A 15308-nucleotide genomic window follows, 5' to 3' on the forward strand; every position below is an offset into this window, starting at 1 on the left:
CACACACACACACACACACACACACACACACACACACACACAGTGTGTAATCTCAGGGTAGGTGTTTATCTAAGTAAACATATGGAATCACTAAACCGCTCACACAGGCCGGCAGACAAAGTCAAACACCTCAAAACACAGTCAAACCTGCAATCAAGCAAACAGACACACATAAACACTCAACGCTTAAACCAACCCCAACCAATGTGGTGCATCTGGTTTACAGCATCCTCTCCTCAAGAAAAAAAAAGAAAAGAAAATGAAAAAAAAACTATTACAGCATGCTCAGTCAGGGCCAAAGTAGTGCCTTCAACGATGGAAAGCAAACAACGACTTCTTTTAGTGAGAAAAAAACTAAAACCCTGCAGCAGCATAGTTTTCATGTTGTAAAAAAGGTACCAGTCTGATGCTAAAACAACCTAGTGGGTCCGAGTCAGCTCAAGTTGTTTCCGCTGTGGAGCAGATTGTTGTGCTCAGTCAGGAGCGACCAGGAATGCAGCTGAGACAAGTATTAGAGAATGCTGTTCATTAGTCAGGAACAAAAAAAATAATAAAAAGTTTTCACAAGCTGCAGATGTTTAAAGAGTGGAGGTCGTGGCTGGAGCTGAGTCATCCGTTAAAGAGCTTTCTGCTGACCTCTCCGACAATAACCAGGTCTGAGGAGCATTAAGGAGCCTGATTAGGGCTACTTAAGGATGGACCCATGGATGAATGAACCGAGGAGAGAGGGTGGGGGAGTTGCAGGATGAAAGCGGGCCTTCCTTGCTCATCCTGAAGTGTCGGGCTCTAAGTGTTTCATCACACACCTTTGGTTTACTGAGCGCTTCAGCAGCCACATCAGAAGAGCCCCGCGTCGCTCGCTTCAATTGGTTTTTTTTTCCAAGCTTCGGGGCTCAATCACATTAAAAAGATTAACTCCATTCGGAGGAGACCTTATTATTAGTATCATACTCCAACAATGTTATGTTATGACCCGGGGAGTTTTTATTTGAAGTCTCAGACAGTTGCACACACATGTGGCGCCTCTCACCTTACGAAGCCGCCCGTTGCTGGTTCCCAGGAAAACAACGGTGTGGTCGTGCACGCTGTCCACCGCCACTGAGCTGAGGCCCGGCCATTCGAGCAGAGGAACGGCCCTGAGGGGCCTCCGTATGGCCAGGGGGTGCTGCAGGTGGGCTGCGCCGCAGTCCAGATGCTCGGACTGCAACTGGAACACAAACCAAAAAAAGAGATTGATTCTTGTCACTCACAGGTTAGAAGAGAGGACAGCGAAGACAGGGCGAGCACCAAGTGTTTTAATGTGTCAAGAAAACAAGTAGCTACTTCGGGGACAGAAGCTATCACTCCGCCACTGCTCATTCTTCTAAATTACTTTTTAGGCATGTCAGTGAACACTTGAATAGGGATTACAATGGTCTTCAACCCTCATAAGACTTTGCTTTTGTCAAATCCTCGGCGAGCAGCACTAAAACATTAGTGCCACGCTTGGCTGAGCACCAGCATCTACTGGGAATTCTCTGAATATTTTACAGCACATACAATCAAAAAAGAAAGAACGAAAAAAAAAAAGAGAAAGAATTAGGCATAGTGGATATTTGTAGAGTCGTTTCCCACGAGCCCTTCTGCTCAGGGCCTCATCTTTCTTATCACAAATTGTGTCTGGCTTTCCCTCAGTGCTGGCCTTCAAACCGTCAGCTAGAAAAAGAATCACGTGTGCACCGCAGCTAAACGGGAAAACCAAAGAGACAAACTTTTCCTTGTGAGTGGCGGAGCGAGTGTTAGAACATCAAGCATAGACAAAAGGGGGTGGTGGGGATCACTTTCAACTTAGAAGCCTGTTTTAGTATGGCCTGCGGGCCAATTGGGAATCAGAGATCTGGTCATGGGGAGAGCCGCCCTGAGGACACAAAGCACCAAGGCCAGCTCCAACAGGGAGGACAGTGGCAGGACAGCGTCCTATGACCCCCTGGTCAGTTAGGACCAGCCGGATGGAAATGAAGCTTACTTCATCATCAAACAGCAGTCATGCAGAGTGCAGCATTAAACTTCCCCTTAAGAGAAATAACTAGTCTGGTATGTGTCTGGATACACAAGATAACATCTGACCACGGGACAAAAACAAAGCAGCCATTTGTCCCATGTCATTGTGCCAAATGTGTGGTGGAGTTATAGTTAGCAGCAGAAATTCAATAAACATGTAGGTCAAATAAGAACTATTAACCCTTCATACTAAATATTTGATAAAGAAGGAGTTGGGGATGAGCATCGTTCCCACAACTTTTCCAAGTCGATCTGGAGGATCTTTGCAGCTCTAAAAAGGATCAGAGTTGTGAGCCCTCAGGGCTGCAGAGGGTCAGTTTTTGAAGGGACTGAGACAGAGATAGTGGTCTGTATTGTAGTCTGAACAACTGTGTCTCTTTGAGTTACATTTAGACATAAACGGCACTTGACTCTTGACTCTCAACTTTAATACCAATAAAATACTGATGTTTGAGAAATAAAAGGAATTAGTCAACATTTAGGGACCAGTCCAGTTTGATAAAATGAGCTTATTCTATCCCAGAGGTCTTTAAACATTTTCTTCATGACCCACTATCCTGTTCAGATGTTCCCCAAGCTTCAACACCTGACTGAAATGAGTGAGTGATTGACAGGTTTCTGCTAAACTTCATGACGTTCTGAGAGGATAATTGAATGATTTGAATCAGGTGTGATGAAGCAACAACTGAATGCAGGACAGTGGGGAACAGGGTTGAAGACCTCTGTTCTGACCGAATTGAAAAACACATGTTTAAAGACTAGACTCACCACCAGGTTATCCTTCTGGATGCAGGCGGCCCCAGAGCCCTGGATGACGCTGTCCAGCACCTGCACGTCGCTGCTGGGGGAGTTGGAGCAGTTTCTGCGGCCCTGACGGATCTCCTCCTCGATGTCCCCGAACCTAAACGCGCACAGGGCCGACGTTCTGTCCGCCTTGGAGAACACCCCGAACAGGTAGGGCTCCGGGCCCCTCGCGCCCCCCGGCACGCGGACCTCTGCGGGGTAGACGGACAGCAGCCGGTTGTAGACGTTCCCGCTGAGCCCACACTGCAGGGGCATCTGGATGTAGGACTCGGTGAGCTTCCTGCTCTCCGGCCCGGTGGGCTTTCGGGGACTCTCGGTATCCAGACAGATCCTGGACAGGATGCTGCTGGGCTGGTTCTCCTTTCGGTCCGTTATGGCGTCGTTGTTGAAGGCAATGTAGGAGTAAGTCTTCTGGATGAAGGCGTGCACGAAGTTGAGCTTGTTTTTAGTTTTGACCTCCTGCTTGATCTTGAACACGTTGTCCTCCGAGGGGTTGATGTCGTAGGTGAAGAGTCTGGACAGGTCCTTGACGTTCAGGGAGCGGATGGCGATCTCCGGGGTGTTCTCGAAGCGCAGGTCCTCCTTGCTGTGGTTCTTGGGGAAGAACTGGGTCCCAGCCCCCGTGTACGTGGCCCCCACCAGAAGCCGGGTGTTCCCCTCGTGGCTCTTGAAGATGAGCCCCACCGTGGACGCGTTCGGGTGGTTGGCGGCGATGTTGAGCATGCTGGGGAAAACCGTCCTCTCGCCCTGCGGCGGGAACTCCACCGCGATCTCCGAAATGTTCCCCATCCTTCTCAGCTCACAGAAGCCCTGATAGACGGACCCGCAGACCACCACCACCCCCTGGTCCCGGTCGAGCTTCAGCAGCTTGTTGTGGTTGTCCGTGAGGGACTTGGGATGCTCGCACGGAGCCTGGGGCAGCTGCGGCGCATGGCACAACAGGTTGTCCTCCACCGGCCCCGTCCTCTTCTCCACCTCCACGCTCAAGGTCCCGTTGAGCTGGTAAATCGTGTTCACCGTGGCCAGGTAGACCTTCCTGGACACCGGGTCCACCGCGAAGTTATTGGTGCGGTTTGGAGACGCGTACGCCTGTTGGATGTGCAGCGCGCTGGCGCTCCGGCGCGTCTCCAAAGCCAGGACGCCGAGGAGCAGGACGGCTATCTCCATGGAAGAAGGAGGCATTCTTCCTTCTGACCGGCTTCCGCGTGTTCTGTGCCGAGGGGTGCATTGAGCAAAGACAAAAATGTTGTGTTTGTTCCTGTATCGGCGACAATCCAAGAGGAAAAGGCTGTTTCCTGCTCAACGCCTGAACCCAGAATGACGCGATAAGCAAGTCGTGCTTCCTCTTTTCAGGCTGCCTCCTCTTGCCTCTGTCCCTCTCTGCAGCTCAGCGGTCCCTCTCCTGAGACACAGCGAGCCACATGTTCAGTCTCTAAGCTTCTCAAAACATATATAAATGTAAATGCGCACCTAGAGTTAGATTTATTTTAGTGTGCGCAATTTTAGGAGATTGCCGTGAATGAGCATATAATAAAACTTTATTTGCAGTCATGCGATGTTTGGATATTGATTGATGAAGGAATTAATAATAATAAAAATACTAATGTGAGAAAAAGCCGATTTCCCTGAGAGGATGGGTGTCATCTCATTAGCCCTGACTAATGGCGCTGCCTCCCTCATCTGACATGTGTCCCATGAGCGCTCTCTGCCTGCTCTGATTAATTGGTTTTCTGTTACTTTTTTTATTTATTTATTTCGTTTTGTCAACTTTAAACGTATTTAGTCCCAACTCTCTATTTAAAGATGAATAAAAGCACCCCACATCATAACTATAAACCATCTGAGTGAGTGCTCTTTTAAGATGAGAGGGTCTCCACCCCGGGTGATGTGGTTCCGCTCATCTTGAGGTTAACATTGGGGGTTGGGGGGGGGGGGGTCACCAGCCCACCTTCTGGGCTCTCCAGTCCTCGGATTAGTTCTGCAGATCCGCGGGGTTCCGTTCTGGACACATACGGCACGGTAAGAAGCGTGAAAGTGCAACCAGATGGACGCGTAAGCGCGCGCGCGAACACACACCTTTCCGGGGCTTTTGACATTCAGCACAGTTTTCATTCAAGTCATAAATATTCAAGCTTGACACGTGCCCCCCCCCCCCACACACACACACACACCTAAAATAAATAAATAAATAAATGCACGAATATGGTTTGCATGTTTTGGACCCTGGGTGTGTGCGCGCATATGCTCCCTCATGTCTCCGAGCAGAAAAGGGATGAATCTTTTAGTTGTGGAGCGACAAGCCCAGAGTGTGTCAGGCACGCTGCATAAATCAGCTCACAGAAGTGTTATCTCAGAATACATGCAATAATTAAAGTTGATGCTAAATCGCTTGGAATCGCCTGCGCGGCATGTGCCAATTTACTGTGGACTCCTCTGGGGACCGGGCCCGCGCGCTCTCTCCCTCTCTCTCCCTCTCTCTCCTCTCCCCGGCTCCCTCCGGTCACCACTTGCAGCTTTCAGCCGCCGCGCTGATAAGTGTAACCGCGCGTGTTTACCTTGGCGCATGGCCATGCGCATCAAATCTGGCAGGGGAAAGTGATAAAGTGCAACAACCCCCCCTAAATAAATAAATAAATAAATAAATAAATAAATAAATAAATAAATAAATAAATAAATAAATAAATAAAGCAGGGCGTGAGGAGGTACTGAGTGTGGATCAGGTGTGTCAGCATCACACATTCACGGAGAGGCGTGAAAAAGCAAGGAAGAAGTTTTTTTTTTCTAAACGGTCTACACTGACTAACTTCGAGCACTAAAATCCTTCCACCCAGCCTGTTTCCTCCCTGATAAGGAGTGACACCTATTTGTGGCACTCCTTATCACCCCCTCCCTCCTCTCCTCTCATTCAGCGCACAGAAACTAGCGCCACCCGAGGTGAAAGAGCTCCATCTAGTGGCCGCTTTAAAAAACTGCAGCAGCGCTCAACAGAATAAAGGTCTACAACTCAAGGAGTCCTTGAAGGAATGCATATCACCCGCTGACTTTCATTGTAGAGATTAAGGCTAAGATCAGCTTTTACTGAGGATTTATTGAATTTCAGATATTTTGGTCAAACACTGAAAATAATCATATAGCCAGATGTCACAAGTATGTGTTGACTCTCAACCACAACATGTTTTAGGACAATATCTGTAAAACCGACGGAATTAGAGACATTTTTTTGTTTTATAAGGTTAGTTGAATGTGGTGGCCATCTTGGATTGGCTTAACTGAGTTAATTAGCTGTGAGTGTACATCCAGTGATTAGAATGTCTTCCACCCCATGCATGAAGCTGTGACTGAACTGGAGAGCTCCTTCAAGTGACAGACTGCTGCATCCGAGGTGCACAAAGGAGCATTATCACAGATCCTTCCTCCCAACAGCTGTCAGACTTTATAACCAGCACCAGGCCCAAAAATCACGATAAGTGTTAAAAATCACAGCGTTTACACACCTGCTGCTGCACAATCATTTGCACTGTTACTATTCATTGTTATTACTCAACTGAAAAATCATTTGCACTACTCTGCTGTAATTGCACATCTGTGTTTCTTGTCTGCATTGTGATACTTCACTTTACAGTTATTGGTCTGTTGAGATTGCTTTGCACTGAAAACAGGCAATTTCTGATTCTGATAGTCTACCGTCTCTAAAACAAAACATATCGTTTTCTATTCTTGCACAATTTTTTTATATTATATTTTTATTATTAGTACCATAGTCATTTCATGGCTAGTCAGTGTAAGCACATTTTGTGTTCACCATCTATAGTTTGTAAAGTAAGTAGTGTGTGAAACTCTGTACTGATGCTGCTGTGACACCTGAATTTCCCCTCGGCGGGACAATAAAGGCTATTTCTATTTTAGTTTGCAAATCTCTTTAAAAATGTTCCAGTGGTTCATATTTTGATAAGAACGCATGGATAGACACATACAAGACATTGATAAACGGTGCTGTCTGCCTTTGCTTTTTGACAACAGGTGATAATTAAGGCAGTGGCGGTGCAGAGGTTAGAAAAGAGCATTTCATAAATGTGGGTGGTAAGCCCTCATTTGCCCCACTCTGGGTCCTTGAACTATCCCCAGATGCTTCCCACACACCTGATGGCAGCCCACAATGGGGAAAAAAAATACAGAAATAATTTGTGCACACGTTGAAGATGAGTTAAAAAAGAAACAATGGTGAAACACTACTTAGTTGGGAATGCACTTTATTTATTCCACACTTAGAAAAGGACATCAGAAGGCACTGAAGTGGTTTAGCACACAACCCTACATTACAGGTGTTACTGAAAGGACATGCAAGGTTCAGTCAGCTTAATGTCAACTTGCCTCCTGTACTCGTCAAATACAGTTTTTACTTCCTGCTTGACTTGAGCAGAGTCAAGTTTACTCCCATTGTGACCAAAAACAGTTCCAACCTCTTCTGTGTTAGTTCAGTTGTTTACACAAAGATGATCCTGACCTGAGTCAACTCTTCCTCCTGACCCGCGATGAGGGCAGACTCCCAAAGAGTGACCATCTTTGTAGTCCCTATCAAAGCTTTTCTTCTCAGTCTGACCTATATGTCGTCATGCTAAAGTGCAGCTGTACAGTTTAAATGGCCGAGCGATCAATCAGCTTCTAGGCATGAAATACAGAGTGGACTAATCGATGTGCCCTTGACTGGATCAAATCAACTGGGTAAAAGTATGACAAAGGCCATTTGCCAAGCCAGTGAATTGGACTCAACGATGACAAGGTGCAAAAAATAAAAAAAAAAGAAAGAAAACAACTGAACATTTGAATTAAGGTCATGTGCAGTGAACAGCTTTCTTCAATTTCAAAAACTACATCTCCCAACAAGAGCTTTCATGTCCCGCAAACATACATTCACAAAGTGAGTGGAAAGAAGAGCAACGCTTTCTTTCTCCACCGTCAGACGTCCCTGTTTTTTAAAGTTTGGCACTGAGTGGTTACAGCTTCAGACAGAGGGTTCAGGACAACCATAAAGATAATACGAGGAGAGAATGTGCTCCAACAGTATCGCATAACAAGCAGTGTGCATCTGCGAGGCAGTGGAAACGACTTGCACCGTAGATATGAAGCAGCGTGATCCCTGATCCCACTGAGGCGGAGCTGGACCAGCTACCAGCGGTCTCCTTTTCCCTAAATTGATCACATCAAATATGGCGGGTCGGAGGCAATTATCCAGGCAAATTGATTTTACATGGACAATAGCGCTTTGTCATTGCTTTTAAAAGCAGAATTGGTTTGTGTGTAATTTTCTTAATGACAGCATGCAGCACCGCGGACATGTTTCAAACATGGCAGATGCCTGACAATGACCAGATGCTCTCAGTCTTTTTGCTCCTTTTGTTACGGTGAGCAGCATGTCATTGGCTTTCCGCTTCTTAGATCATCTGTCATTCATAATCTGCACAAACCAATGTTTTTTCTATTTTTTTTTTACATGAAAGATGAATTAATTAAAAGCAACCAATCTTTGCTATTAGAAAAGCTAAGGAAGCACAACATCTTTATGATGCACAGAAGTCATGGTCAGTCCTTCAAACAGTTCTCTTTCTGAACAAATTCATCACAGCAAGAAAAGGAGCAAGTCCCAGGTAAGTTTTTAGCAAAGGTTCAAATCTACCAATAACAAACCGGTAAAAGTTCTCTTCCTAAAACCAATCAAGCCCATTCTCACATTTGCACGTCTCTAAAATTAGACTGGACTTTTGTGGGGGTGAGTCGCCAGCCCAGTTTCCTGACTAACCTCCCCTCCATGTAGAGAGGAGCATAATGCTACATGGTACTGAATAAAATAACATTTAAAAATAATAATATTATTAGAAATAACATAATAATTGATTCAACTCTAAAAAGATAAAAAACAGTACAAGGCTGCATCCTGCGAGGGACACCACCGCATCATTAAAATAAATGTAAACAGTCTTTTCCTTCCTAAACGAGTGTTCTTTACTCCACTCCAGTTTTGTTTTCCCCCTCTTTATTTTGATTTCAGGCTGCGTCTGAACGTGCTCAGCGTGCACGGCCACACAGCGGCTTTAATGCAATATTCTTCAAAGCCCTCCTGCGGGACTGCGACAACAGTCTCATCACCCGGCGACACGAAAAGCAACACGTGGCGGCATCAACGCGGTCATCCCGGCGGCTGCAGAGCGCGGTGCGTGTACCCGGAGAGAGCGTCCCAGTTTCTCCACAGGAAGGCCAACAGGAGGACGAGAATTAGCGTGGAGAGGGAGCGGGACCGTGTTTTCATCAGGGGGACCACGCAGTTGGCCACAGTTGAGACAAAGACCAGAAGGACGGCCATAAGGGCCAGCAGCACATTGATAAGTTTTCCCAGGAGGGTCCGCGCCGTGGCATTTTCCAGCCCCTCCAACTGGACGACCTGCTGTTGCTGCTGCTGCAGCTCCATCTTAGAGATTCTGGTCTGACATGCTTCCAACGCCTCCTGTAGAGGATGACACACACAAAACAAGTCAGCTACAGTGTGAATGAAAACAGATCAGAACTAAACTGTACACCCAGCAGAATCTACTGCACCTTCATTTAGTGCCTTTAATGTTTGTAGAAAAAAATAACTCACAAAAAAACACTGTTCCCTCAATAATAAAAACCTCTCTAAATGATTCTGACAATATCAACCAAGGCTGTAAATCACCTTCAACCACTTAAATTTAAGATGTTTTGGCTTTTTAATACGTTCCTCCTGTCCACTATCAACGTCTACCACCCCCTGCTGTCAAAAGGAGGTAATGCAGAAGAAACCACTGTGGGCTCAGTCGACACACTTCACACAAAAACATAAGCCTTCACAGACAGCAGGAAGTGATACGTGTAATATGAGACATTTACAAGAAAATTATTATGTTTAGGACAAATAAATCTCATGGACAGACCAGACAGATCTGTCCTATTTACACAGTCAACATCCACATTAAGATGATGCCTTTAAACTGTTTTAAGAGGGCGTGACAACAGTTTTAACATGTCTGATGTTATGATGCAGAGTCTGATTAGCCAATGAGGAAATTGCTCAAAAAACTTGTTTAATTTCTCTTAATAGGACAATGTTGCAGTTATGAAATGAAACCAATAGTAATATGATGGGAGTTATTATTACTTTAGGAATAAAACTTTAATTGACCCCCACATTTATTTTATTTCTGCAGATTTGTTTCTTTGTGGTGCTCGTGAAAACAAGCCTGAAAAACCAACCTGGATGTCCCTGGCTCTCTCATAGGACTGGTAGGCAATCTTCTCCTCCATGCTGGCCAGCTCCTGTTTGAGGTTGAGGATCTCGTTCTGGTGCAGCTCTGTTAGGTCGTTCAACTGTTCCTCCAGGCGTTCACACCTGATCACACACACAAGCAGAGAAAACACATGTTAGAGCCTGTGGCGTAATAAGCTTAGAGTAAAAAAAAAAAAAAAAAAAAACATGCAGGCATTAGCAGATACAGGTCCTGGAGGCATCTGACCACATGACACCTGACTGGACTGATGACTGGAGCTGATAAGATTAGGATGTGCTTTTTCATCTGCTCATCCATCTAACCAATCACAGGTTAGATGGCAGTATGAGACCGGCCAATCATGTGAGACTGGCGTGAGGATGTGTGGTGTGTTTATTTTGCAGTCAAAAATAGAATGTTTCTTTAAAACATACAACGGTTAAATCATTAAAAACGTTCCCTTTCCTCCAGAGTCTTAAAATATATTTGATTTGTTCACTGAGATAAAAGCCAACAAAAACCCCCAAAAGATGTTTTAATTGTAAGTTTGAATTTAGTAAACATCTTATAAGTTACTTATAAAAATAAGTGATAAATGTAAATAAATTTCATTTACATTATTATATAATTTTTGTTCCTGATAAATGTTTTAATAAGACATACGGTTTATAATTATGTTTTATAAATATATTAAAAGCCTGGGGAAAATATGACAACATTTTTTTAATGGTCTTTGCTTCCAAAATTCCTCCAAGTCATACAGACGTGTTTTTTTTTTCCTTTTGGAAGAATTTGTTTTAAAAAGTTTTCTTTTTTTATCTCTTAATTCTCTATTTTACAGCGGTTAATGTTTTTAAATAAATAAATAAATAAATAAAAGACATGCTATATGCAATAATTTATTAGTCATAGTAAGGATGAGCTCAGCTGCAGAGGACCTTCATGGCCAAACATGTTATTTATGAATATGTTTTTCCCATGTGAAGGCAGCAAAGAACTTCATGGACATTCTTTCTTGCTAAAAATAATTTGGGTTTTAGAGGAACTAAGATTAGCTACGCTGGACATTTTAGGAAGAAAAATGTCCAATATTTCTTTATCTCGCTGTCATTCTTGTGCCCTGATGTCAGAACATTCTGGAGAAATGTGAACGCGAATCTCAAAGTCTGAGTTTTACCGTAAGGGCAAAGACGAGCGCTGTGAACTGAAAGCATACATGATGATGTTGGTTAATAGCAGGTCAAGGTTTTGCTTTTTATCTACTGTTTGCCTGCTTTGATAAAAGAGCATGGGTATGGTGCATGCTGCCAGAGATGAGATGTCATCAGGTAAGCTTTGTGATAAAAGTGATTACTCAGGTATGTTTCTAAAAGTAGCCAGTGTTCCTGCTCAGCGCCAACTGTGCTCCCATCTCAGGAATGTATGAAACATTCTGGAAGGTTCTGTGTCTGTTTGTGTACCTGAAGCGTTCCTCCTGCAGTGCTTGCATAACGACAGTGTAGTCCTTCTGATAGTGGCTCTTCAGACTGTCTAGGTTCTCCTCCAACCTCGCCTGACCCTCCCTCAACTCCTGCATCTCCTGTAGCAGCATGTCCAGGCCGGAGCCCTGGCTCCTCTCCAGTGTGTTGCCCTTGGAGCTTGGGGGGCCTCCGGGTGCCCCCGTGGTGCTGTTTGCCCCCGCTGAGCCTGACGTGGCGCTCGAGCAGTCGTCTTCGCTGCCATACCTGGGACTGGACTGGAAGTGGTGGGCGGCGTTACCCAGAGGGCGTCCTCCGCCGACGGTCACCCCGTCTTCCGCCGGGGGGTCGTCCAGCGAGTCTTTGAGCGAGGGGATGTTGTCGGCGCTGCCGTATTTGTTGCGGATGAGCGTGGAGACGACGGCCTCGGCGGCGGAGTGGGTGGCCTGTGAGAAGCTGGAGAGGCCTCCCTTGACGCTGTCCACCACTCCCTCGCTGAACCCGCTGACTTTGGCCCCGACGTCCTTCAGGCCCTGCTGCATGTCCCGCAGGACATCCTTGGGCTGCCGCGGGATGCCGTTGTGCTCCACTTCCCGCAGCTTCCGGTGGTAGTGCTCCAGCTTCCTCTGCAGCTGCTGGATGGTCTGTGCAGACTTCTGATTTTTTTTCTCAAACACCTGCCAGTCACAGAACAGTTTTTAAAAAGAGCATTGTGCGCTTTAATTACACAAATACATTAATATTGCTAGCAAACCACCTCTGAGCTTCAAGGCACAAAAACTGGCAAAACAGGTTTTTTTTTCTGTGATGCAGTGATTGTGAAGCTCGCACTCATAAGCACATTAAAGGTTCTACAGAGAGCCGACTCATTCGTTCTACCTGTTTGATGCGCGTGCTTTGCTGTTTGTCTGCATTGTTGGCAAGTTTGAGGTATTCTGCAACATTATCATCCCTGGCCGTCTGCTCAATCTTAATCTGCTCCGTGAGTTTGAGGATTTTCTGCTGCAGCTGGGCGATAGCCTGCTTGGTGCGCTGAGGGTCCGGCGTGCCATCGTCACCCGCTGGGAATGAACCGTCTGTCCCGCACGAAACAGCGAGGGGTGTTTGTCCCAACCCGCTCACCTCCAGCCGGTCAATCTGAAGCAAAAGATCAGAGAGGGCAAATGACAGCGGGAAGGAAATGAGGAATTTAGCAGAAAAAAAATGGGGGGGGGGGGGGGGGGGGGGGGTAGAGTGGAAAACACACGAGCAGCAAACTGGATTCTTATTCATTTTGCTGACATGTTAAAAAAGTGAGCTTCTGCATTTTTTGAGGCCAGTTGCCAGGAAAGAGGGCAAATTCAGTCATTTGAGCTAAAGGCTACTTACGGTCAGTTCCTTGGAAGTAGAGGACGATAGTTAACTTCTCACTATGGTTTATGAAGAAAAGAAAGCGGAAAAATTACCCAGTAATCCAGAGCTGTCTGGGTCATGTTTAACTGGGAAAACTGTCTGGTCTGTGTTTTTTTTTTTTTTTTTTTTTTTTTTTTTGGTGTGTGTGTGTGTGTGTGTGTGGGGGGGGGGGGTTAGCATGAACATACAAAGAATGAAAAACTGGACTTTGAACTGATTTTGCATATAAAAATATTTGTTCATTTTCTGAAAAATAAAAAAATAAAAAACTGAGGTTTTTTAGCTGCCCCCCTCTCCCCAACACACATACCAACTCTACCCGAGACCATAAACTGACCACCTTCTGAGACAAGCAGAAGTGGTGATTTATTAAAATAAGATGCAAAGAGCTGCCATACTTTAGTAATAAAAGTGTTCATCTGGTCACACAGAAATCACAGAAAAGAAGTGGCTACATACAACAAAACCAGCTCAATATGTCCAAAACATAAAAAAATGTAAACTGAATATGCAACACTCGATTCAACTTAGAACTCACTACTATTGCTTCACCTTAAAAACAAATAAAAAAAAAGAAGAATAAAAAAAGAAAACAGAAAAGCACCAGAGGCTCTGTCTTCTAAGTAGCTATGACTAATTGATGACAGAAAACAGCAGAACTTTCACTACACAAAAGAACAGAAACTCATGAAAAAATAACGTATTCTTATGCTCCATATTTACAGAAGAAACATCCGAGAACAACTCTCGTATTTTGCGACCAAAAACCAAGCGCCAGGTCGCGCTCTCACCTTTCCATTTGTCAAACGGAGAAATTCCCAGTGCATTTTCCTCCCGGAGTGGTGGAGTGTTTACATCTGTCCCGACACGTTGTTTAAACTTTTATTCAGCAGGAATAACACAAACAAATCTCTCTGTCGCACCGAAATGGTGGAAGAGTTTCGCTGGTATCGCTTCAACTCCCCCGACTTGTTTATGAAAAAAGTTTCGAAGCGCACCTGAATCATCTCCCGGGCGAGGCCCCGCCCACCGAGCTGTGGGATGACATCATCTCGTCAGAGTCAGCTGTACCGCACACAGCTGTCACTCACACAGAGCACAAATAGAACTGGGCGGGGAGGTTTCATTCCTCTGGTGATAACTGAGATAGTGAACCCAATCAGGAAGTAAAAGTACCGAACTTTGTAACAGATGATCAGGTCTGACCCCATTCTAAGGATTTGTTATATGTAGAGAAGAAATAGCTATTTCAAATAAAAAGGTACTTCTGGAACAGAAAATAGTTATTTTGTGGGGGGAAAAAACACAAGTAGGTCCTCTGGACGGGTTCTTCTTTAATGAAACGTTTTATCTCTCCTCTAAGAAACTTCTTCGGTCTAAAGCAGGGGTGCCCAAACATTTTCCCTAAGAGGGCCAAAATTAAAATGAATCTGAGGGCCGCGGGCTAAATGCAATACTATAAGAAATGCAAATACTTCTTAAGTAAAGTTGTTTTATTTTTATGATTAAGCTAGCAGCCAGTGTGATTGCCCACATTCTTTTTTATTTATTTATTTATTTTAGAAAATTCAATGTATGCTCAGGCAGCAAAGGCTCATGAAACTATTCATAATTTAAAATTTGAGTATATGTGGTGCAAATCTAGATATGGGTTTAAATCTAATCTAAATGTCTCTTGTAGTGACTTGTATTTTATATTTAATCTGAACATAAATACAATCTAGTAATAAGGACAACTGCTGGTAGGCCAAATCTAATGGTTTGGCGGGACAAAATTGGCCTGCAGGCCCCACTTTGGGCACCTCTGGTCTAAAGAGTTTCAGGTGCTGCCACGTGGTGGGCAAACCCGTCCAGAGGACCTCCTTAATGTTTTCTTTTTGATTGTTCTACCTGGATTACTGAGATGCATCAGGACAGTTATTTTGTGCCCTTTAAGTTAAGATACATAAAATGCACTATGATTAACTAAAGGCCTAGCATTTCATGCCAGTTTTTAAAGATCAGCTTAAATTTAGAAAGGATTGAGTTGCTGTTTTGGTCAAACCTCAAAAATAACAGTATGTGCAATCTGATGCGATATTTTGAGAAGCCACATTCAGAGTGTGTGTTAAATAACTCAGCTACCACAAAAAGAGCTAAAGCCCTTTTTGCATTTTCTAAAATCAACTGGCTGAGGCGGCCATCTTTGTCAGGGTTGATTCCAAAAGTTAATCATCAGTTGCAGACACACAGCCAGTGTATGTCTCATTAAGAATTATGAGATCATTTATAACAGGCAAGAACACACACACACACACACACACACACACACACACACACACACACACACACACAC

At 44.7% G+C, this 15308-nt stretch overlaps 2 protein-coding genes across 6 annotated transcripts in view; both read right to left on the minus strand.

Annotated features, from left to right (window-relative positions):
* The window catches only part of plxnd1 (plexin D1), a gene marked incomplete in the record, with an annotated part of 110272 nt that extends 105977 nt beyond the window's left edge, over positions 1-4295 (minus strand). The window contains 2 exon segments of the mRNA XM_014015927.1: positions 1031-1207; positions 2809-4295. Of these exon segments, the coding sequence (XP_013871381.1) occupies positions 1031-1207; positions 2809-4026 (1395 nt within the window).
* Positions 4296-7077: 2782 nt separating this feature from the next.
* The window catches only part of tmcc1a (transmembrane and coiled-coil domain family 1a), a 54276-nt gene continuing 46045 nt past the window's right edge, over positions 7078-15308 (minus strand). For 4 of the 5 annotated variants that reach the window (XM_014015968.1, XM_014015960.1, XM_014015954.1 and 1 more), the window contains 4 exons: positions 12461-12718; positions 11585-12258; positions 10111-10246; positions 7078-9343 (listed from right to left, as the gene is read on the minus strand). In XM_014015968.1, the coding sequence (XP_013871422.1) occupies positions 9029-9343; positions 10111-10246; positions 11585-12258; positions 12461-12718 (1383 nt within the window). In that variant the 3' untranslated portion in view covers positions 7078-9028. Of the gene's footprint in view, positions 9344-10110; positions 10247-11584; positions 12259-12460; positions 12719-13764; positions 14072-15308 lie in introns of those variants that run through there. The other variant, XM_014015983.1, reaches the window with a different exon arrangement.

The sequence above is a fragment of the Austrofundulus limnaeus genome, unplaced genomic scaffold (assembly GCF_001266775.1).
Source record: "Austrofundulus limnaeus strain Quisiro unplaced genomic scaffold, Austrofundulus_limnaeus-1.0 Scaffold3, whole genome shotgun sequence".
Lineage (NCBI taxonomy): Eukaryota > Metazoa > Chordata > Actinopteri > Cyprinodontiformes > Rivulidae > Austrofundulus > Austrofundulus limnaeus.